The 22,426-nt window shown below is 42.4% G+C and overlaps 1 protein-coding gene across 6 annotated transcripts in view; it reads left to right on the top strand.

Annotated features, from left to right (window-relative positions):
* Positions 1–22,426, top strand: part of FOXP1 (forkhead box P1) — a 392,435-nt gene that overhangs the window by 354,398 nt on the left and 15,611 nt on the right. For 5 of the 6 annotated variants that reach the window (XM_052779067.1, XM_052779068.1, XM_052779069.1 and 2 more), the window contains 6 exons: positions 487–574; positions 6,629–6,712; positions 15,392–15,593; positions 15,700–15,779; positions 16,432–16,533; positions 21,168–21,289. In XM_052779067.1, coding sequence (XP_052635027.1) covers positions 487–574; positions 6,629–6,712; positions 15,392–15,593; positions 15,700–15,779; positions 16,432–16,533; positions 21,168–21,289 — 678 coding nt within the window. The remainder of the gene's footprint in view (positions 1–486; positions 575–6,628; positions 6,713–15,391; positions 15,594–15,699; positions 15,780–16,431; positions 16,534–21,167; positions 21,290–22,426) is intronic. The other variant, XM_052779070.1, reaches the window with a different exon arrangement.

The raw sequence follows: 22,426 nt of genomic DNA, 5'->3' as shown, positions 1-22,426 counted from the left end.
ACATACTTACACACCAAATTTTATGTGGCTTTTTGTTCTTTACACAATCATGTATTTTATTTTATTTTTAATCACGTAAACATGACGGTTCTATGGGATTTAATTATTCATGTATTGCATGTGTCCATTTAGATATATCCAGCATCTTACAGTCAAGTAATACAAAATTATATATGAAATTATTTTACTATAATTCTTGATCTCACTTTCATTTACCTAATGGAGGAAAAACAACTGTTCTGCAAAATTTCTCTTATATACAAATGAGCCTTCTTCTGAAAAAATGTGCTTAAGATATGAGTGATGGGAAGATGCACAAGCCAAAGCAGGACAGAGGGAAAAAAAAAAATTTAAAAATGATCTTAAAAATCTTAGATATTGATGAAGATCTGCTGGATAACATTCAGATTGCTTATTCATCCTGGTAACTACTTTTTTCCTTTTTTTTATCCATTTCACTTAATGATTTTCTGTGTATTGTTACAGACATCTCAACAGTGAGCATGCGCTGGATGATAGAAGTACAGCCCAATGTAGAGTACAAATGCAGGTTGTACAGCAGTTAGAGCTACAGGTAAAATAAAATTTATTTTAATATTACCTCAGTATTAATCAAAGCCAATTCTCGACAGCAATAAAAAATGAGTTCTGCTTTTCCCCCTATGATTGAAAACCAGCTTTCAAAACCTTCTTGTAGTAGTTTTAAAAACTGTCAAAAGAAACTGCAGCTTCATTTCCTCTTTTCTAAACCGTAACTTGAAAAGAAATAGGAAACTTAAACAGGCTGACTGATTGGAAATCCATCAGTATGTATCTAATGCTTTTTCTACTCACCGGGGGGGGGTGGAGGGGGGCGAGCGGAATATGGTCCCCTTCATTTAGAGTTGTTGATACATGGGGGAAATGGTTGATGTTTATTTCAAAACGCTGCATGACCTGGCTTGTTTGGTGGTCTTTCATATACTAATACTCTCCATGTATTATTATTACTACTATTATTTTTTGCCATTTGTAGCAAGTAATTTTTTTAAAAGTGCCAAAAGGGGGTAAATTGGAATATATTGAATGCGATGCAAAGGTATGACCTGTTTGTGTAACTGCCTTTCCAAATGCTTTTGAGTCCTTTCTGTCTCCCTGCACGTCACTGCTCTGGCTGGGCGGCTTTGACAGTGTGTCTGTCTGTAGGCAAGAGGTTAGCAAAGAAGGGGAAATTAAAACAATGTTGTACATTATATAGTTACCAGCTATTGAAAAACCTATTTTGTATGCAAGACAGCAGTGTAGAGATATATGGAAAGCCTTGGGCTAAGTACAGAAGATAATTACATTTGGAATTTTACTGAGTTAAGTCATTTATAGCTTCAAATAGTTGGAGAGAAAAATCAGCAAAAACACACTTAAACTTCTTGTTGTTACTTTTCAAGATAAGCATTTAAAAAAATGCCTTTTATCTTCTTATCTACAAATTACCCTTTTTCTTTCATAGATTTTTCCTAAATTTTACTTTCAGGAACACGCCGGTCATGACACTCTTTCACTATTAGCTGAAGCAATATAAACTATTTTAATACAAGTTTTATAAAAATCAAACTACCAGTCATAAAATATCAGAGTCTTGCAGAAAATGTTATGAGAAATGGTCTGTTATTTTAACAAGTTTCTCGGGAATTAGGAAAAAAAAAAAAATCTGCAGTCTTCCTGGTAAACTGAGATATGAGATAATCTTTTACCAAGATGCAGTAATATTCAGGCTGAAGGTAAATCTAGATTCTTCAGTTACAGTCAGCTTGAAAAGCATTAATCCTTCTCTCCTGCAGTCACAGGGAATGGCTGTGCCTGGAACTACAGCAGGATGCCCTACGTTAACAGTTGGACAGGACAGAGACGATACTTGGTTACCACCTCTCCATAAGCCCTTGACAATATTTTTGAAAGATTTATCAGTGGTGCATTCTACTGATTGTTATAAGTGACTAACAGTTACAGCTTCACATGCATTTAGTGCTTGGGAATACCTCTTAGCTTAGTCATTGCATGAGAAGGCAGCGTAAGGTCCCCAAGACAAGAACATAATTTGAAAGTGGTGTGCGGGCCAAAAAGTTCTGGATTTGTTTTTAACAAGCATACTAGCACAGTAGATAGGATGAACTGGAAGCTTCATTTAGACAGGGATGTTGATAACAGAGTGAGACCATCTGTGCATTAGCCAGCAAGGATAGGTGGTGGAGGAGGGTGGTCCTGCTTCTGAAACGTACCTGTAATTCCCCTCTTCTCCCTCTCCTTTCATGCTGTGTATCAGTCCTCTGATACTTTAAAAAAAAAACAAAACCAAAACCTGCCTAAATATGTACGAGGATTTGTCCTCCAGTACCTAGTTCATCTGGCTATGACCTGTTTTTGCACAGAACCATAATAAAACAAAAGTCTGGCCCAATAGCAGGGTTTTCAGTGATGTGGTCTGCAGTGCCCAACGTGTTGTAGCAGGAGCAGTTGGACTAACTAAGACCACTGACCTGATACTCCCACAGTGGAGTTACCAACAGAGTGGTGACAACAAGCCCTGTGGCCAACTGTCGGAGTTTGTGAGCTTCATCGAAGAGGGACCTGTAGCCTTTCACACTTGACCTGCGGTGCTCAGCACTGACAAGAAGCTTTGCCTTCCAGTGGAGCTAAGAAGTATCGCACACTGTTGAGGGTCCAACACCACGGCGAGATCTAAATGCCACACCATTTCATGCATGTACAGCCCCATCAAGACAGGTAGAATTTAACGAATACATTCCACCTGAGGGATGCACTTCAGGTTTTGTGTGATGGACCCAAATGCAAGCCTTTCTTTTTTTTCTTATGCTCTTATTTATTTTACGCACAATAGTTTTATCAGTGTCGTAGACAGAGATAAGTGTAACGTCTTTTAAAAAAGTAATTTTTAAATGAACTTTTTGAAAAAAACAGGTCAGATCTGCTTTGTGTTTGATTGCAAATGCCCCTTTGCAGAAGTATCTCAAAGCTTTGTTCTCAGCATTTCCATCACAAACATACTTAAAATATCGCAGACAAGGTAGAGATCTTCTCATATTTCACTTTGTTTAAACCATCTTGACATGATCGTTTGTTGCCATTATAAATAGCGAGAATTGGGCTGCTGGGTAAGACACAGACACAGGAACATATCCCTATCCTTAGCTAGTTCTTAGCTGGAATAGGACATCCATTTTGCAGCACTACCTTTGAGTGGAAAAACATTTCGGGACAGCACCAAGGCTATGATAACTTTAAAAAAGTATCTCCTAATGGGAGAAAATGAAGGCAGCGGACCATTTTCAGTGTAGTGAAAACACTGCTTGGGCCTGTTTTCCTAAAGCATCCATTGACACTCTTGAAAAGTGGATCCTAAACCCTTCTAGTGCACAGCCTAACTAGGCACATAACAGGAGGGAAGAGGCTATGTCTTGGTTGTCTCTTGCATTGCCCGTGACTGGTTTCCTTCTCCTTTGTCCTTGGTCTGTCCAAAATCCTGCAGCTGAAGCAATCTCCCCTTCCTGTTGATGTGGCCATGTTGCTCCCGTTGAATGCCCTTGCTGGGTTTCCATTTTCACATTCCTGCTCCTTGCCATTATTTTCTGTCTGGTTTTCCTCCTGTGCAGTTTCTCCATCATCCGTGCCCAATGCCTTCTCTCTTGCTCCTTGGTCGCCAGACTCCCATGCTGTCCCCTCACCTTGAGCCCCTTCTGGCCTGTGCTTTCTGTGCCTTTCCTCTCCTGCCTTTCCTTACCTGTGTAGTTTTAGGATTTAAGCTCTCCTTGGCAAGGCATGTGTCTTGGTGTCCAAGTTTGCAAAGCATGTACCTTGCTCTGGATGTGTTTTGTGTTGAACCACAGTTAGGCACCCACATTATGGTTGTAGCCCACAGAGGTGAGGGAAACCTCACAAAATCAGGCTTATCATGAAGAACTGGGTGGCCATCTGAAAACTCCCACCATGCAGAGCTTTCCAAATGGATCTAGGAAAAAAGAATGAGGCTTCAGATGGGACTGTATTATAGTCCTCAGACCCCCCATACAGAGCAGATCCTTTTGTACGTGGCAGAACAGTCCTTGCCCAAGAACACTATTGGTAGATCAAGAGCATTTTCCTGCATGTTGACTAGTAATCCCCATTTCTGGACCATCTGCACTCCAGTGAGTGCCACCAGTGAGAATTTGCTCCCATCGGTGGCTGAGCAAGCCGTCATGGCTTCTTTTTTATGACCCGACTGACCGGAGGGGCTACTAGTGACATTCTAGCTTTATATCACTACTGCTTCCTGACCTAAGGGAAAAACAGTTTAAAGAAATTCTTTGGATTTTTTTACTTCTCTTCAGTGCTTTGAAACTGAGAGACCTCTATTTTTCATAATTTAAACTCCTGCCTAACTGGGTGAGTGTTTGAATTCCTAGACTATGACAAAATGCTAGCATGTGTCTGCCTGAAATGTCGAGAGGATCTTTAATAACCTCCATCCACCAGAAATGGCTTTAAAAGCATTGCTAAGACGATGAGTGAAAGCACTACAAACAAGGACCCTGGCCGTTTGGAGGGAGGTGCACCGCTCCGTTTCACCGAGGGGGCCCGGAGGAAGCGCTGCAGGGTGTGCCTCGTGCTGCCCGGGTGCCTTTCCCTCCTGCCGCCGCGCTGGTGCAGGCAGGAAGCTTTCAGGTGCCTGCCTTCTATTTGTTTTGGCTAGAAGATGTTGTTCTTCTGCAGTAAGTAGCCTGCAGACCAAAATTTAATGCACAGATGACCCCGCCAAGCAGCCTGTGGGCCCGGCGACTGCTCCAAATGAGAGATTGCACAATAGAGCTGCGCTGGGAGTACAACTATTTCTCTGTTTTAATTTGTTTTGTGTGAAGCACGGCGGCTGAGGGGTGAGACCTCTCCTTTCTCTGAAGAGGTCCTTAGAGGACTCTGAGAGGGAGAAGCTTCTGCTGCAGCGCTACGATAAGAGCCCGTCACTGCCCTTTGGCTCTCCTGTGAAGTCCAGCGCAGATCTGGTGACCAGATTGCAGGAGATCTGCTATAGGTGTCAGGTTTTTCTCTCTTGCTGTTGAGGTTTTTGACCAAGAAAAGACCAGCTGTTTGAAAAGCTTTTTTCTAGTTGGTTTTTTTTTTTTTGCTTTTGCACTTGCAGAGCACACAGTGGTGACACCATTTTTTCCTTTATTTAATTCCTGTCTTGGAAACCCATGTGCCAAGTTTTATCCCATCACGACGCCTTTCTGGCACAGTCAGAAGCCCCTTGCCTTGCGAAGAGCAAGACAACCTTGACTGTAAGGTTATGAATGGGGATTTATGACCAAGTCTCCTTTTATATACACTTAGCCCAACTTTACTGCTACAAACAGATGATGGTGATAAGGTGGGCAGGTTGTTTAAAGTTTTGCTGGAATGCGAGCACAGTTCTCCGCTTGGCACCAGGAATCTGGCTTGTCTAAAGCAAAAACTCAGCTCGGCAAAATTGTCATTTGTAAGAACCTGATCCAAGTCCTGCTGGAAACAGGAGCCTTTATGTTGGGCATGTAGGTTAATAACACCCCTTTTTCATTAGTATTATTTCTTAATATCTTTCCACTGGTTTGTTGGGGTTTTTTTTGAAGAGCAGCTGGAAAAAGTCCTGTTTGCACATACAAGAAATTTCTCGTTTCCAAAAATAATGAGATTTATTGTCTGTCCAGTGCGTTGAAACGTATTGGGAAGCTGTCCTGGCCAAGGATGCGTACGGTGTGATCCCGAGACACCAGCTGTGGTCTGGTGCAGATCTCAACCAAAAAATGCAAGAGACATCCAGAGCAGGAGCTTTGCCTCAACTCTTGGGCACGATGTGACCGATGAGAAGGGGTGCAAGCATTGGTCCTGTGGCGTTTTGTGTCCTCAGACGAGTGCTCTGGGGCAGTTCCAGGCTGTTAGCCTTTCCCACCCCGCTGCCCTCAAGTGTACGCCAAAGGGATGCTGGCAACTCACACTGCTGCTCCTGCCTCCTGCTCAGGGTGCCCCTGCTCAGGTTCCCAGCACGGCAGCCCAGGGTGACCCGCCGCGGGGCTGTGCCACCTTCTCAAGTAAAAGCAAGGTGCTTCCTAGAGCCGAGGCCACCTGCCGTGCCCTGCCGAGGTGCCTCGTGTGGTTTAACCACCGCTGTCTTCTGCGCTCGCTGCACATGCCGCAAAGCCTGTACGTGACGTAAAAGCCACGCTCCATTTGTGCCGCTTGTTTTCTGGTCTGAAAGGAGGCAAATGCGTCTCGGAGCTGCTGCCTCGCTTGCTTTCTGCTGCGCCTCCTGAACTGGAGTGGGGCTGGTTAATAAACATGATTCACTGTTGTCTTTTAGCTGTCAGGGCTAGAGTGAAGCTCTTGGTGCCGGCAGGTCTAGCTCTTCTCACTCGAGGGCTAATGCATTTTGCTTTGGGAAATAGTGACACCCAGCACCACGTGTTAGCTTTACCTCACGAACAGACCATATACAATTTCCAAACTACTCAGCAATAAAACTCTTCTGTCTCATGCCTTGGTGCCAGCTGTTTAATTAGGAATAAGCAGAGGCTGGGTTTTATTCGTATGAGTAATAGAGGATATTTTTCTCCCCCCTTTTCAGCTTGCAAAAGATAAAGAGCGCCTGCAAGCCATGATGACACACCTGCATGTGAAGTCAACTGAACCAAAAGCCACCCCTCAGCCCGTAAGTACCGAACTGTGCTGAAAGCAAACAAAACCTCACAACAAACCTCTCTTTCCTGTTCCTCACCGGAGCGCATGATGCAAAGCGTGGCCCGCTTCAGAGCCGGTCGTGGTGAGGAGATGCAAAGTGCTGCTTTGCAGGAGGCACCGCCACGGGCAGCCGGGCTTCGTCATTCCCCTCTCTTCAGGGGGTTTGAAAGAAGTTTTGTTCTAAAGCTGACGCACTGGGCCTTTTTCTGGCCTCACGTGCTAGCCTGTGAGTCGCTTTGCATCAGTCCAACTTGCATGAAATCTTAGGAATTGTTAAGAAGGAGATGTAATTAAATTATATTTAGTTTGTTTATTTTGCTTTCTCCTTGTCTGACAGACATTTGCAGTAGAAGAGACTCTAGCTGCATGTTTTGATGATAATCGGGGTTACCCAGTATCAAGTTTTACACTGTTGAAACTGAGAAGGGAAACCTCTGCCCCAGATTGCCCTCTAAAAAAGGGGGTGCGGGGGAAGCAAGTGGCTTTGCAAGTGGCAACTCCTGGGTAACCCCAACCCCAGGCAAATCCACCATCTCATTCCCTGACCACAATGACTCTTCTTCTGCTGTTGTTTTCTCCCAACCTCTTAACGCTGAAAATGTTCCTCGGAGCTTCCAATGATTATTCAAAATGGAGAGAGTGCTTTGCTTCTTGATTTTAAGATTTGTAAGATTTAAAGGTACACTGGCTTTATTTGATTTTGCTTTGAGTCATTGTGTGAAAATTAATTGAGCGTTGACAATCTATAGTTAGTACTAGCAATTTTAATCAATATGCAATGATGCAGCATAATGACAAAGTATTGGTTTATCTGTTTTGACTGATTTTTTTTCTATAAATAAAGCAAACACACACCCATATATGTGTGATTTATGGTGATAGAAATAAAAAGGAGTCAGACTATTAACCCAGCAAATATGGTAGCCTGCCAAGATGCAGTTGGTAGACAAAATTAATGTCTGAAACAGAACACATTACAGAGATAGAGAACATAAAATCATTAAACACTTCGCGCACCCATTTTTACTAGAAAAGGATTTCTCAGTTTCCATGTAGTTGGAAATAAATGGCTGCAGAAGTGCATAGGGAGGCTACTAGACAGAAAATTGCAGTCTATTCAGCAATACTGGAGCAGATGTCAAAGTCAATGGGAAATTTCGGGGCCTTCTTGGAGAGAGTTGAGTGGTAGGTATAAACCCTTCCATTTAAGCTGTTGAGATGCCTAAAATGGCGTGATCCGGTGGATACTAGCCCTCTAGAGTAGAAACTACTCACAGTGTCTATAAAAATGGCATTCTTCTAGTTCCTCGCATCCATCTCAGCCTGAATGCAAATGCTTCAGTGCATTGTTGGCAAAGTATGTAGACCCAACAGAATGGGGAGGAGGTTTGGTTTCTATAGCTCTTACTGGATTAAAAATTAAAACAGCGGAATAATCTGGGAGTCTCAAAGCACTCTGCCTTGAGGCCTTTCATAACAGCGGTGCCCCTCAGGAGGAAGGATTAAAAACTAAAGGGAGGAAATCATAAGAAGGCGAGTAGCGTTTGGCAAGGCAGCTCGTGATCGATGCTCGGCCGCGGAGGGCAGGAAGCTTTCGCGGGTGTTGTAGGCTACAGAGATACCAGGCGGTGTCGCCGTGAAGATTAGTGTTAACAGCTAATAAACAGGGAAAAGCAGCGGGGAAAAAAAAGGGAAAAAAAGAAAAAAAAAAAAAAAGAAAAAAGTGAACGCAGGGGGAAAAGGGCTGTCTTGATTAGTATTAAAAATGTTTTACATTCTGGAAAATTATAGCTTTGTTGGGGACCTCCTACTAAATTTATTTTTAACTGCTCTATTGAAAATTCTGTACCACTAGTCAACATTATCTCTCAGTTGCTCAGCACAGTGTTTCTTTATTAAAAGAAATAGGCATGAATATTTTTGACTGAAAAATTAATAGCTTTTGAATTCATACACAGCAGGTTTTCTTTTGCAAAGAAGTCCAATATCGCTGCACAGCACTTCTATAACCATTTATTTAGAGTCCAAGTCAAACCTTTGACAGCTAGAGCAATGTTACAAGCCAACATAAAGAACTCCAAGATGTAAACCAACAATAGGCAGTCTGTGTGAGGTTTGCCATTGTCAAATACATAGATTGTTTGGATTAGTTTATGTAAATGTACTGTTGTATTACCCTTTGGAAAAAAAAAGATCACATTTGTGTATGAAAAGTGGTTTCGTTCACAGGCAGCATTATAAATTCCTTATCCTTTAACTTACATGTTAGAAGTAAAAATTTGTGCCTGACAGGCCTATATTGTGTGGCACTCTGTTGTTGGATTGAAACTGCCTTCTTTTCATTTATTGAAATATAGAAAAATTTATTATAGATACCATCTGATAAATCGGAAATTATTAAAATATGTATAGGTGAAGCATTTGAAAATTAATTATAAAATGCAGAAGTATAGTGTTTTGCATAAATTGTGCTTTCCTAGTGGAAAAAAATACACAGGCATTGCATAGACTGTGCTAGACCCTAGTCCTTTTAACTCAGTGGGATGGGACTTTGGTAAAAAGATCTGATGACCATTATTGCAGTGCAGAGTATTCTTTACATCCAGTAATTAATTTTTTTTTGCCAACACAACTAATGCAAGGTGTATGTTAGAATTAATATATTATGGTACATCGGTGATTTTAAAGGAAAGAGCAGCTGCGAATCCAAACATAGCAGTGAATTGGGATTTAAAATTACAGCCTTTTCATGACTGAGGAAATGTTTTTATTCTGCATAAAGGATCCTAATGCTTGTTTTTAAACTATTTTGTTACTGGCAGGTAAAATTGGTGACTGAGTGTCTGCGTTAACCACGTGCCGTTTGTAATCCACACTGACCACTGGTACCATCTTTGCCTTTTGGGCTTCAGGCAGTAGCTGAGCGGGTGGTTTTGGACCAGTTTGGCCCAGTGGGACCGCAGCCAGGTTCTTGGCAGTTGTGCATCAATTTGAAAGTCGCCCAGCTGTGGGGAAGGGTTGCTTGTCCAGTCTAGCCATGTCCATCCATCACATGGCCACCTTCGGGTGGCTTTAGCTCCTTGCAGTAATTTTGACCTTGGGAAGGGCAGTGGAGTGGCCCATGTATTTCACTACACCAGTCCACCAAGACACCTGTTCAATAAAGCTCTTTAGTCCTATTAAAGCTGATGAGATTTAAGCACGTTCTTACGTAGTGTAGCGGTGGATGGCCTAAATCGTTGGCAGATAGATAGACACGTATGCGGGGAGGTCGCTGTTGATGTCTGGTGTACTGCAAAGGGCAACTCTTCCCCTGCTCCTGGGGGAGCTGCTGGGGAGGGAGAGCACATCAGAAGCTGGGGCAGCGCTCAGTGCCACCTTTAAAAATGTCTGATTTTATAATTAAAATGCCCAACGGTGCAGCACTTTAAAAGAAAATGGAAGTGTCTCACAACACTTGGAGCAGGCAAAGTTGTTCCTATTACTGCTCATTGTGTTTTTTGGTGAGACTAAAGGGCCTGAATAAAGTGAGATAAATAAAAAATATCTGTGAAGGAATATGCTGTGACATACTTCTGTAAGGTGAATTTTTTTTTTGAGGTAAAAAAAAACCCAAAAAAACCAAACAAACCAAACACCGCAACACAAAAGCCAGAACTACAGTTTCTCAAGAATCATCATTCTGGTTTTGCTATTAAGATACCTTCCCCTACATGCTATTTTCATTGATGTTAGCGATCAGCATAATAGGTTGAAATGGAAATGTGCTTTCTTTTGGGGGATTAACTTATGTTGAAGTTCATAGGAAGGGAGGGAAAAGGAAAAAGCATCAACCAACAAGTAATTCTGCATACTAGGTGCTATAGCCATCTTTTAAAAATAGACAGAAAACTTAAAGAAACTTTTGGCACTTTAAATAAAATGCACTGTTAGATATCCCTTCTTTAACGTATTTTTTTACCCTAACCATAGCAGTTATGATTGTTTTGAAATACTGTTTTTAGCAACTGTAATAACAAAGCATTAAAAAAAAAATAGTCTTTTAACTGTTGAGGTAATGACTGAGCATTTTAGCTGCTGTAGCCATACTTTATAGTTTGAAAAAATAACGATACGCAGCAATAAAGAGAGATTCTCAAGCACAACAAAAGCTGTTTTTATATACTGGTTTTCATTAAGTCTCACTCCTCAGCTTCGGTTTCCTTAGTATTCCTGCCAATAACAACACCTGCTAAGTGATTGCTGCCTGCCAGGCTCTGCATCTAATACACTAATGTGTCCAGGCTGAAACAAGAGAGGAAGACACAGCATTTAACAAAGTTTTAGGCCCAGCGTTAGCTTTCTCTCCCACCCTTGGTGTGAAGAAAAGGAGTCTCTGCTGCAGAGTGTTTCAGTCCCAGGAACTTGGTGCAGATAAATCCTGAGCCCCAGCTGGGACCGTAGCAGCAGCACCCATCGCAGAGTCGTCACTGCCCTGCAGCGGTGGGTATGGCCCCACTGTGACACTTAAAAATATAATTTTTTTTCTTTTTTTCTTTTTAAAAACAGAGTTTCAGGGGCTTTTTTTACGTGCAGCCACTATTGTCATGTTTACACAAAAAGAAATCAGACTTAGCCCTAGTGGGAGAACCACTTACTGGAAATCTATTTTACGGGGTGAAGGAGAGGGTTACCTCTCTGCCTTGTTTGTATCTAAAGAAAAAAAAAAGAAAATGACTCAGTCGTCACCTTTAATAGGAAGACATGACTATTTCTTGAAAGGGAAGGTTAATAATAAAATCCTAAGCAGGATGTTGAACACTGAAACAATTATGGCATTTATGATTAAGTTAAAACAGTATGAGGAAATGTTCTCAAAAACCAAAACTGAACAAAGTACCCAACAATGTTCAGTGATTGAATTTGCAGAATTTTAGCACCTAAAACTGTTGTGGGCTTTGGTGGGGTTTCTGTTGTGTTTTATTTTCTTCTTCTTGTTTGGGGGATTTTTTTTTTTTTTTAAGGCTGGAGGAAATCTTCCCTCCCACCATCCCCAGTACAAACATTACAAAAACATTTAACTCTTTGGTGCAAGGGCTGTACTCTCTGGTGTACTTGGAGAGTGCCCCACATTGTGCCTTACTGCCATGCAAGAGTTCTTGCTCTTTCAAGTGCTAACTCTGTGACTTGGGCTCCCTCCCATCTGACAGCAATGATACCTCATCCAAAAATTACAGTATGTGGGAAACAGGCTGTGTACAAAATACCAACATGAACAACTTTTCTAATCATAGTAACTTGTTTTTAAATAGAAAATACAAACAGGGAGAAACTGTTTCCATCAGGAAAAGAAACCCTCCCAGCCTGGTCCCTCCCTGATCTTTGCCCTGCACAATCATCCACGGCCGCTTTCACGTTTCTAATTGACGCCAATATTAAGATGTAATAGTTTACCGTTCAGATTAATAATTCAAGATGGCAACAAAACCAACACCATTCATAATTTGTTATTCTGCTCTAATTTACAACTGATTTTTCAGCCTTTGCGCTATAGATGCAACAAAGAAAGCAGCAGCGAAGGTCTGTGGAGGGAGCACAGCCCTCTCCTCCCTTACCCTGGCTTGTGTTTTGGTAATGGCACCGGCAGGGATCGGACCCTGGCTGGAAGAGGAGAGTGTCATCAAATAAAACACGGAAAAAGGAAAAACTTCGCTAGCGATCGACAAGGTCGTGTTTCATTAACTTGTTGGTTCAGGCTCGCAAATGGTCGTTGGAGGTGAAACGCAGCAGACTTGCTGCGTTCCAGCTTTTTGTTCTCTCTTTCCTCACAGACTGCAGTCATGTTTAATTTGGAAACTGGGCTCCTTTGGCAAATTAGCAATTAGAACAATTTTGTGGGAATATGTATATGTGTCATTAGTTTTCCTGCAAATTAATAGCGAGAGCAGAGGTCAGGCAGAAATTTTCCACTTGACTGCAGCTCCTCTGTTGAGATTTGGCACTTTGTTTTGGAACGGCCACAGCTGCTCAAAGCCACAGTCTTCCTTTAGGAACTGTCTTTTAATTAGTTTACCTCATAGCCATTATTACAAATATTACTGCCTCCCCTCCTTGAAATAAAATTACTGTTTCTACAAAATATTCCGGTGACATCTTGCACCACTGCACATTGATGGTGGGGTCACTTGGATGCAGCGTTTAATCATTAGATCACCTCCATAAGCATCTCCTAATTAGAGTCCTTACAATACAATTTTATCTGGTAATTAGCTGAGATTGGCTGCTTCCTCTGTAGCTTATTAGTGGCAGCCCAGCAGTGGGTGTGAATCGCAGTGTCATTTGTCAAGCCTGTTAAAGCCCCCCCCTTTGCTCGTCCTCTTCTGTGTTTATTCCTAGTTGCTACCTACGCTGAAAAGCCTAAAGAAATTTAACTCGATTCAGATTCTTTAAGTGGGGAACACTGACCTTTGTGGATCCTTTCTCGCAGTTCCCTAGTAGAAACAGATTAAATGTTAAGTTTTTACACACTAAAAAAGGAAGGGGACTCTTTTGATATGGAGTAGTTGAAGCCGTAATGATGAAGCACGAGCAGTGATCTTTCCAACAGGAGGGCCCGGCTGCCGAGCCTGTGCCAGAGACGGGCACTTAAAATTGATGCAGATTTGCTCGCAGTTATTGGACTGTTAAAATGTCCATTTAGAAACTGAGATAAAATACAGTAGATTTAATTTCATGGTGAGACCTGTCAGTTGTACTATTATTATCGTCACTGGTCCTTTTATCATATGTAATAGATGGATAGATGGATAACAGGGAGACATTACTATATACATGTCCCTAATCAGTGTCCTTAAATCACGCCAGTCAACAAACGGACCGGGCTCTCACATGTGGCAGCAGTGCCCGGCACCGCGGGGTTTTGAGCAGGCGTGCTCACCTCCAGGCTGCAGTTAGCAGTTCACGCTGGCCCGGGAGTCTCTGGGAAATCAATACCTGTATTTCACCGCCTTTCACGATCCCTCGCTGGGTTCGCGCTCTCCGGCTTTGCCACAACGTGTTAAATATTTCCTGCTGGAAGGCGAAGCATCATTTGTAAACACCTGCAGAGGAAGATGGGTGTTTGCAGGTCTGCTGCTCACCACCTCCTTTCCTTGGAGCAGTGCTGGAGCTGCCAGTGCCCCGTCGTGGCCGTACGGTAGCGAGCTGTGCTGGGCATTTGTGGCTGGGGTTTCCCTCGGCTTGCTCCATCTCACCGTCGGGAGGGAAAAGCGATCACAATTTATCTGTCGCTCAGCTGCACCCTTTCTGTGGGTGATGGGCTTTTTTGTGTTGGTATCTTTTCTGTAATATTGGAGCCCTTTATTTTCCACTACCTTTGTTTTGGATAAATCCTATTATTTTTATAAAGAAATGTTATTTGTGGCTATTAACTCATATGAGGGATGCTAAATAGGAGTTTTCTTATCTGGTTACTTTCATACGAGGACAGTTAATAACGGTGCCTTATGGATAAACATGAGATATTTGGGGGCATAGCTGAGTAGTGTGCCTTGCCTTCATCTGAAAAGGTTTAATGTCCAGCAAAAAGGAATTTTAATCATGAACAAAAGTTGTAAAATTCTGGCCCTGTTAAATTCAGTAGGAATTTTGCTACTGACTTCAATGGGGTCAGGATTTCACCAATATTATTCGTGCAACTGCCTAAGGGAAGGAAATGTGGAAGTAGTCAAAGAGCCCTTCTCTCAGTCGTCTTTTCTGATGTTGTAGTTAAGAGATTGGATTGTTTGTTTAAAATACTTCAGCAGGAGTGACCTATTGAGACGGAGCATCGTCTTTCAAAGGACGTTGTAGGGCAAAAAGAAAGGGTCGGGGAGGAATGTGGATGCTGGTTATATAAATAGGGTTGTGTATCGAAAACACTTGAGTTGGAGCTGGGTTTGATACACAGTCCTAGAGGCAGTTGTGTTTTACAGCCTGCCGTGGCAAGCTGCCATTTGTCCGGGGCTGGGCTTCGTGCAGGTAACGCTGATGCCTTCTGTCCTAGGTCGAAAAAAAAGAGTGATGCCACTTCTGCGGGACTGAATGCTTGCAGTATTTTGTGCAGTGTGATTAATTAAATTATTCCAGTGTTAACCTACTTTGGGCTTTGCTTTTAAAATGGATGAACAGAGGGAAAAAAAAAAAAAAGCCCAAATGCTGAAGAGAGAGATTGCATTTCTCTCTAGTACGTCCCTAGGAAAGCCTTGCCTTTTATTTTAAGCCTGATGCCTTCAGTGAAATATCCAAGAAGACTGATTAGAAGCCATGCATAATGATAGCATGGAAATAAGAGATGTGTGGGGTTTAGACTGTGAAACAATGGAACTAAATACTAAAATGATTATGTACTGTGTGAGATCTTGTTTTAAGGTTTAGATAAAAATCCACGATTTGTAGTTCTGGCAGCAGGCCACGTTATTCTTTTTTTAAATCTATTTGGAAATGTATATATTTATTCCCCTTTACTGGCTCCTAATGGAGACGTTACAACAGCATTTTGTGCTGAAGTAAGCACTCGGGCTGCGTTGTCCGCTTCAAACTGAGGAAGACTCCGTTACCAAGAATTTTCTCTGCAGCCCTTAATTAGCTAGAAATGCCGTTTGTAATGAAACCCTTGTCCTTCCCTCTGCAGCTGAATCTGGTATCAAGCGTCACGCTTTCCAAGACTGCATCCGAGGCATCTCCGCAGAGCTTACCTCATACTCCCACCACCCCGACTGCGCCCATCACTCCCGTCACGCAGGGACCGTCGGTCATCACTACCACGAGCATGCACAATGTCGGACCCATCCGGAGGCGGTACTCGGATAAATACAACGTCCCCATTTCTTCAGGTAAAGGGGTTCTGGTGGCGCAGCCCCTTTGGTGGGGCAGCTTGCTGTTGCCCACAGCCCGGCAGCGGCAGGCTGTGATGATAACAGAACAACTGCTCTTATTTAGCAGATATTGCCCAGAACCAAGAATTTTATAAGAACGCGGAAGTTAGACCACCATTCACGTATGCATCTTTAATTAGACAGGTAAGCTGAGCCAAACACACACATTTGGATTAAAAAAAAAAAATCTCACTATATGTGCACACTCTGGATTAAATAGATTTTCAAACCTTTGGTATGTAAGCATGCTCAAATGCTCAAACCTTTACTATAAGGGTTTTTAGAACTGCAATATATAACATAATTGCTTTTGATTAAGTATTACAATACGATGTGATTATTAGGAAATTCATTTCACACAACAGTGAAAATGAGCCTGTTTAAAGATGGCAAGTCAATTATCACAAGCTACAGTAATCTCTGATCCCTAGAATTAATCTGAGCTCTAAATAATTACTGAGCTTTAATCAGCTAGTGAAATGTTTTGCATTTCTCTTTGATTCTGCTTTATGAATGACTAATAAATTAATATTTCTGTAAGGAAACAGAAATAAAAACTCAAAACAATTAGATAATTCCATTTTGAATTTTGCCATTGAACTGTTAAATACAGCCATTAATCTTAGTTCACATTGTGAAAACCCTCCTTTGGATTTTTTCCTCCAAATCTCTTCTTTCTTTCTTCCTTCCTTTTTTCCTTCCTTTCTTTCCTTTTTTTATTTGGTAAAGTAAAACTGTGAGTCTGTTTTGTACTGGTGTGCTCATAACTGATCTTGCAATTGCTTTGCTTCACAAGGCCATCCTTGAATCTCCAGAAAAACAGCTAACACTAAATGAAATCTACAACTGGTTCACGCGAATGTTTGCCTACTTCAGACGCAACGCGGCGACGTGGAAGGTAAGCCTTAGCCCGCCTATGCCTCTTGCCTTTGATATCTGACATGTACAGCATAGACATTGCTGATGACATAACAAATTGTAACGACATGTGGACATGAAAATTTAGATCAGCAGTTTTGACACACACTGGGTGCCTTATCTGCAGGAACAATTTGATATTTGGCAGAAAAATTCTTCTGCCTTTGGAAACCACTAATTGAATCCCCATTATTGGCTTTTATGTTCTGTGATTATGCCACGAGTTCCTCTGTGTGGTTGCTGCTAGCAGTGAAACTGAAGCCCTTCAGCTGGAACGTATTAGTTAAAAAAAAAAAAAGAGGTAAAGTTATTGTGTCAGTAGAAGATATACTATTTGTCTTTTTAGTTGTGCAGACTGTAATCACAACAACGACTTTTCCTCCTAGGATCTATAGATCGGTAGATTTCTTTCCTCAATCAGTTGACTCTTAACTACATATACAGATCTGTTATAAACTTCCTCTTTTTTTTTTTTTTTAATCACACAGCAGAAGTTTGTTGAACATAATATGCAAGAAGCAAGTCCCACAATAAGAAACGTATTTAACAGAAATAAATTTGTTATTTGGCACTTTAATTTCCTACCATAACTATCTCAGATATTGTAGATAAGAGGTCTGGGGAGTTAATTTTATTTTATATTTTGGGGGGCCACACCTTCCCATATATATAGCATTATAATGGCCACACTGGCTTCTGAAGCTAGTGCAATTACAAATGAATGAATCAAATAACAGGATCTTGTATCGCTGTAAAAATTGCACCCCTGATACTTTGAGCATCTCTTAATCTACACAACACTGTTGCTCTCAGCTTCAAATGACCAGGTGGGGTGAATTATGTGCCATACACACTGTTTCATCAGCTCTTTCTGGTTTTCTTGTCTCAGCCTACATTTAGGATTAATTCCTTCAGAGGATGGAGCTAAAAATGGTCCTTGGAAGTTAGCTTGGTTTTCAGTAGCATGTTTTGCTTTTAATTCAGATCCCAGTGCAATTTTGTACATTTTCAACCTTGGTCTAGAAGCTCTTATGTTCAGGAAAAGTCTCTGTGATTGCTGCTTTGATTCCTTCACTGCAGTTGGAAAACATGACCAGCGTTTCACTTTGCAGCTTCCTTACTATCCAGAAAGGAAATTAACTTTCCCTGATTTAAGATCCTTTTAGACCTGCCTGTCTTTTGCTGCTGGAGTGGTTCCAGTAGGACTTTTCAGCAGCTGCAGGTGTGGGTGCTAAAGTAAAAATCCTATTTAATTCCAGCAGCAAAGGGAAGGGTAGTGGAGGAGGGAGTGGAAGGCGGCAGCAGGCAGCCCTGGCCGTTATCTCCTGTGAGGCTAGTTTTAGGAATTAGCTTTGTGCGTCACGTAAAATCCAGTCCCAGAAGCCACGTGCACTTACAGTGTGCTTCTGCAGAGGAAAAGAGGCTGAGCTGCAGACCCTTGGGCTTGCAGAAGGGCATAGTTTGTCTGGGGGAGGCAGGTACCATTTGGAGACCCCTCCTGGATACCTTGACCTCATGCAGGTGTCCAGGTCCTGCTTCACCTAGCCGGGAAGAAAAGCTTCACCCCAAGTTCCATTGGCGCTAGGAAAATTGGCAACCGCTTGAAGTAATGCAGGTTTTCGTGCTGAAGACTGCTCAGGTTTATGCCAGCCTTCAGGAACAGCAGGGATGAAAGTGCAGCTCTGGATTGGCATGATGGGAAGCCCACGGGGCACAGAACAAGCACAAGGGGCTAATTGCAGAATCAGAATAATCTGAATGTATACGTGCTGATTTGTGCTCACCTTCAGCTAATGCTTAGGGGGCGTTTGGGTCAGTGTTCCCTGAGTTTAGGGTCAGGGTTTGGTGTGGGCAAGCTTCCCTGAGCCCTCTTTCAAAAAGAGTGCAGAAATAAAGACCTTTAAAAAATGAACCTCTTTCCCAAAATGCAGTACAGCAGAGCCTGAGCAGTTATTAAAATAACAAACCCTTTCATTTACTGCATTCAAGCATGTTCAGGGTAATTTTTCTGCAAAAGTGGCTTGCATACAAATATTTTTAACAAGGTAAATATATAATCTTACAATAATAGCTCCTAATTTTTCTGTTAAGCTGATTGCTGGGGGAGCACTGTGAACTGGTTCTGACAGGTCAGAGGCAATGTCTGTTTGCTTTTATTTTTTGGAGTAATTTGCTGGCACTGAGTCGCAGCCATGAGGCACAGGCTGCAGGTGTGGCTCCGAAACGTTGGGGTATTGTTCAAATAAAACTGTTAGATAGCAAGTATCCACAGCCAGGGGAAACAAAACAATTTTTTTCTGCGGTGAATTCCTTAAATGAGTGTTCACGTGCAACATAGAAAGCGAGGGCAACGCTTCATGGACATCTTGCAAATGCTCAACTTGTCTGTCTGAACGTATTCAGCAAGAGCCTGATCCAGCAGCCTTAACCATCAATTGCACATTGACTTCAAGAGAACAAGAACAGACTGTAAAGTATTTCTCCAGCATTAAATTTATTTAAAGAAGAACACAAATATTTCTGCTCAGCCATGTATTTAGAGACTGTTTACAAACTCTGAGGACTCCCTTCGCTGAACTTTGCTGTGTGTGTTTGATCAACTGCTGTATGAACTACAAGATCAGCTTTCACTGGGGGAAATAGCGTTATTATTCTTACATTTTGCTCCAGACTTGACAGTGTTCCCATTTTCACAGGAAACTGCCTGAGTTACCCAGATGTGGGCCGGCAGCCCTGTGTCGGGTTGCACTAGTGCGGTACCCACCAGCAGTTGCTGAGCTGGCTGATTTTAGCCTGTAAGGTGTGGGGCGTTTGCATGTTTTTCCTCCACCTCAAAATCAGGGATTTTGCCAAAAATTTCAAAACTAGTGAAATCTGGAAGAGGTGGGAGAGGGAAAAAAAAAAAATCATTAAAAAATAAGAACAGAAGAAAGTAAGGGCAGAAGGAAGCAGCCCTGATGGACAGGTTGACTTTCTGCTAGATTTCTGCCTTGCTGAGAGGAAAACCATATCCAGGGTTTATATTTCCACCAGTTCACAAGGAGATTAGTATGGAAGAGCCAAAGTGCCGGGACCGGGCACCTACAGCCAGAGGAGATGCGTTTGCACTCAAGCATCTGCTGAGCAAAGGCAGTTCGAGCCCTGAATCTTCCCCTGTACCAGAGACGGGAGTGTGGGCACTGTGCTAGGGATTGCAGAGAAATGGAAAAGTAGCAAGAGACTCTTAGCCTTCCCCTCCCAGGCACACACACCACTGCTTCTTAATTTACATGACAAATGCACTGTGCGTACCCTTTGTTTGCACAGTGATTTAGACATTCATGATTAGAGCTCCCTTTCACCATCCAGACCCGATGTTCATTAAAAAAAAAAAAAAAAGACGACAACGACGACGGAAGGAAAAAAAAATTGTAGTCTCTTGGTTGCCTAGACCCAGGCCATGTGTTTGGCTGGCATTGTGCCTGCTAACGAGTCAACCAGATTGACTAAATCAATGGTGCCAGTGATGATGGATGGAGTTTGTTCGCCTGCATATTTTCAGCAAATGGCTTCTTCTGTTTTCCCTGTTTACCGAGCCCCTTTCAGCAGCGCTGGGGACAAGCTCCATGTACAAAGCTGAGTGGCTTTGTGTGAGGGTATTTGCTCAGAAAACTCATAAAACGAGGAGGGAGCATGGCACTCGATTTGAGGAATAACAAGGCTCTCAGCACCGTTTCAGGGGGAGCAGGGACAGAAAAGCCTCAGCTTGCCATGACAAAGTGAGGTGTCTCATTATGTTCGGCTTCAGCAAAGGTCCGCGCACGTCAGAAAGGTTGGCCGGGCTCATCTTTCCCCAGCGCTGAGCTGCAGAGAGGACATCTAAGTATCGGATGCCATGAGCGCGGGTCCCTCTGGGTGATGAGCTGTGGGGATATTATCACTTTGTTTCGGAGAGCCCTCCTCATGTTTTCACTTGGCAGAGGCTCAGATCAGTCAGTACAGTAGTCTGCCAGAAATAGGAGCCAACTTCCATATAAGAGCAAGCCGTGGAGGCAGGAGTCGGTGCTGTGTTGGCCGGTGGGATGCTGCCGAGCCCCCAGTCCATGCTGTGGGTGTGGATGGAGGTTCAGCACCTGATTCGCATTAGCCCAGCTGTGGGAAACCGCAGCAACACCAGCTCCAGTGCCTCTCTGCTAAATTGAGCTGTCTGTACTTACGTGAAATCCTTTCTGTTCTTTCTAACTGCTTTCTTTTCCAGGAGAGGAGAAGTTTCTCTTTGCAGAGCGTGTATATTTGTTTTGAAAATGTCTTAGCAATGTTCTTCTTGTGTTCTGTATGAAATGTGCTGTATTATACAACGTGCATGCTTAAAACGATGGCTGTTCTCATTCACACTGGGGATGATTGATAAGAATAACTTGAATTTCTAATTTTGGGTTTAAGCTTTTATATTTATTTTGTCTTTGCAAAAATAAGATGTAAAGAGCTGGGGAAAGCGAGCGGGTGTGGGGAGGGGAAGGGGCTTAACATTGCAAAATGAGGACTGTCAAGCTGACTGTGCTGCTGTTCTTGGACAATGATGAGCATTTTCTCATAGAAAGTTTTTGAATGTTTTCTCTTTTATACTTGCTGCAGAATGCAGTGCGTCATAATCTTAGTCTTCACAAGTGTTTTGTGCGAGTAGAAAACGTTAAAGGGGCAGTATGGACAGTGGATGAACTAGAGTTCCAAAAACGAAGGCCACAAAAGATCAGTGGGTATGTCCACCATGTTTGAACTTCTTAGCCTAGCTCGGATCATGCTTACAGTTTAACGTAGAGGCTTTTGGCTGCTAGCTGGTGTTAGACCAACCACAGGTGGTTTCGCATTGTTTCAGTTAAGGGAAACCAAGACAAACATCTCATCACTACTGTTTGTATGCCCACCAGTACCCTGACCCTGCTTGCTTGGTGTTTGTTGCATCACATGCTAGTAGCTTTTAGGTGGCAATGCATATTAACCCTCACAAACCATTTGCTTATGCTTATTGCATTTTATTTTCTTTTTCCTTTTCCCTGTATTTGATGTCTGTTCTGTCCCCGATCCCGTGTCCCTTTGTTTCCACTTCATCTCCTTTGCTGCTGCTCTTGTCCCAGGGTGCCATTCGCACCAACCTCTCACTGCATAAGTGCTTTATCAGAGTAGAGGATGAGTTTGGGTCCTTTTGGACTGTTGATGATGAAGAGTTTAAACGTGGCCGTCATATTCAACGAGGCCGTCCTCGAAAATACTGCCCTGATGAAAACTTTGGCGAGCTTGTTGCACAGTAAGAGCTTTTACTTGCTTTAATTTTTTTTTCTGCTGTTGCTTTGCTTTGCATGATTTACCCATCTCACGTAGGCTTGCATTTCATGAAATAGTGACATCACCTTTGCTGCTAAAGAAACTAAATTTTTGGTTGTTACGTGTATTTTGTGTGTCCTACTCTGATAATCCAGATGCCTGTAGTAATAACTCTACTTTGACATGTTTGTTATAGCATTTGTTTATAGTGCAATGTAGACTAAAATAATTACCCATGCTAGTGCAGATATGCTGCTGTAGACCTGTCAAGAAGACAGATATGTGCCAGGAAAGGCTTCAGATAAGTTTTAATTCTGATATTTTCCTTTGCTTTCAGTTGTATGCCTTGTTTTGCAACTCTTAATCAGAAATACAGTGATGTGCTTATAAGACAGAAATGCTGAATTAACTTTAAAAGTTTGAAAGTGCAGTGAGACCAGCTGTAAAGATTATAATCAACAGGCCATCCTGTGTCTACAACAGCCACACACAAATATTCCTGGGGTGCCCAATATTTTCTTTGACCTTTACTTGAAGGCCATCTCTCCAGGATGACTGATCCTTGCTGGTCC

Source organism: Harpia harpyja, chromosome Z (assembly GCF_026419915.1).
Source record: "Harpia harpyja isolate bHarHar1 chromosome Z, bHarHar1 primary haplotype, whole genome shotgun sequence".
Classification (NCBI taxonomy): Eukaryota; Metazoa; Chordata; class Aves; order Accipitriformes; family Accipitridae; genus Harpia; species Harpia harpyja.
This window is presented reverse-complemented; position numbering and strand designations above follow the sequence as displayed.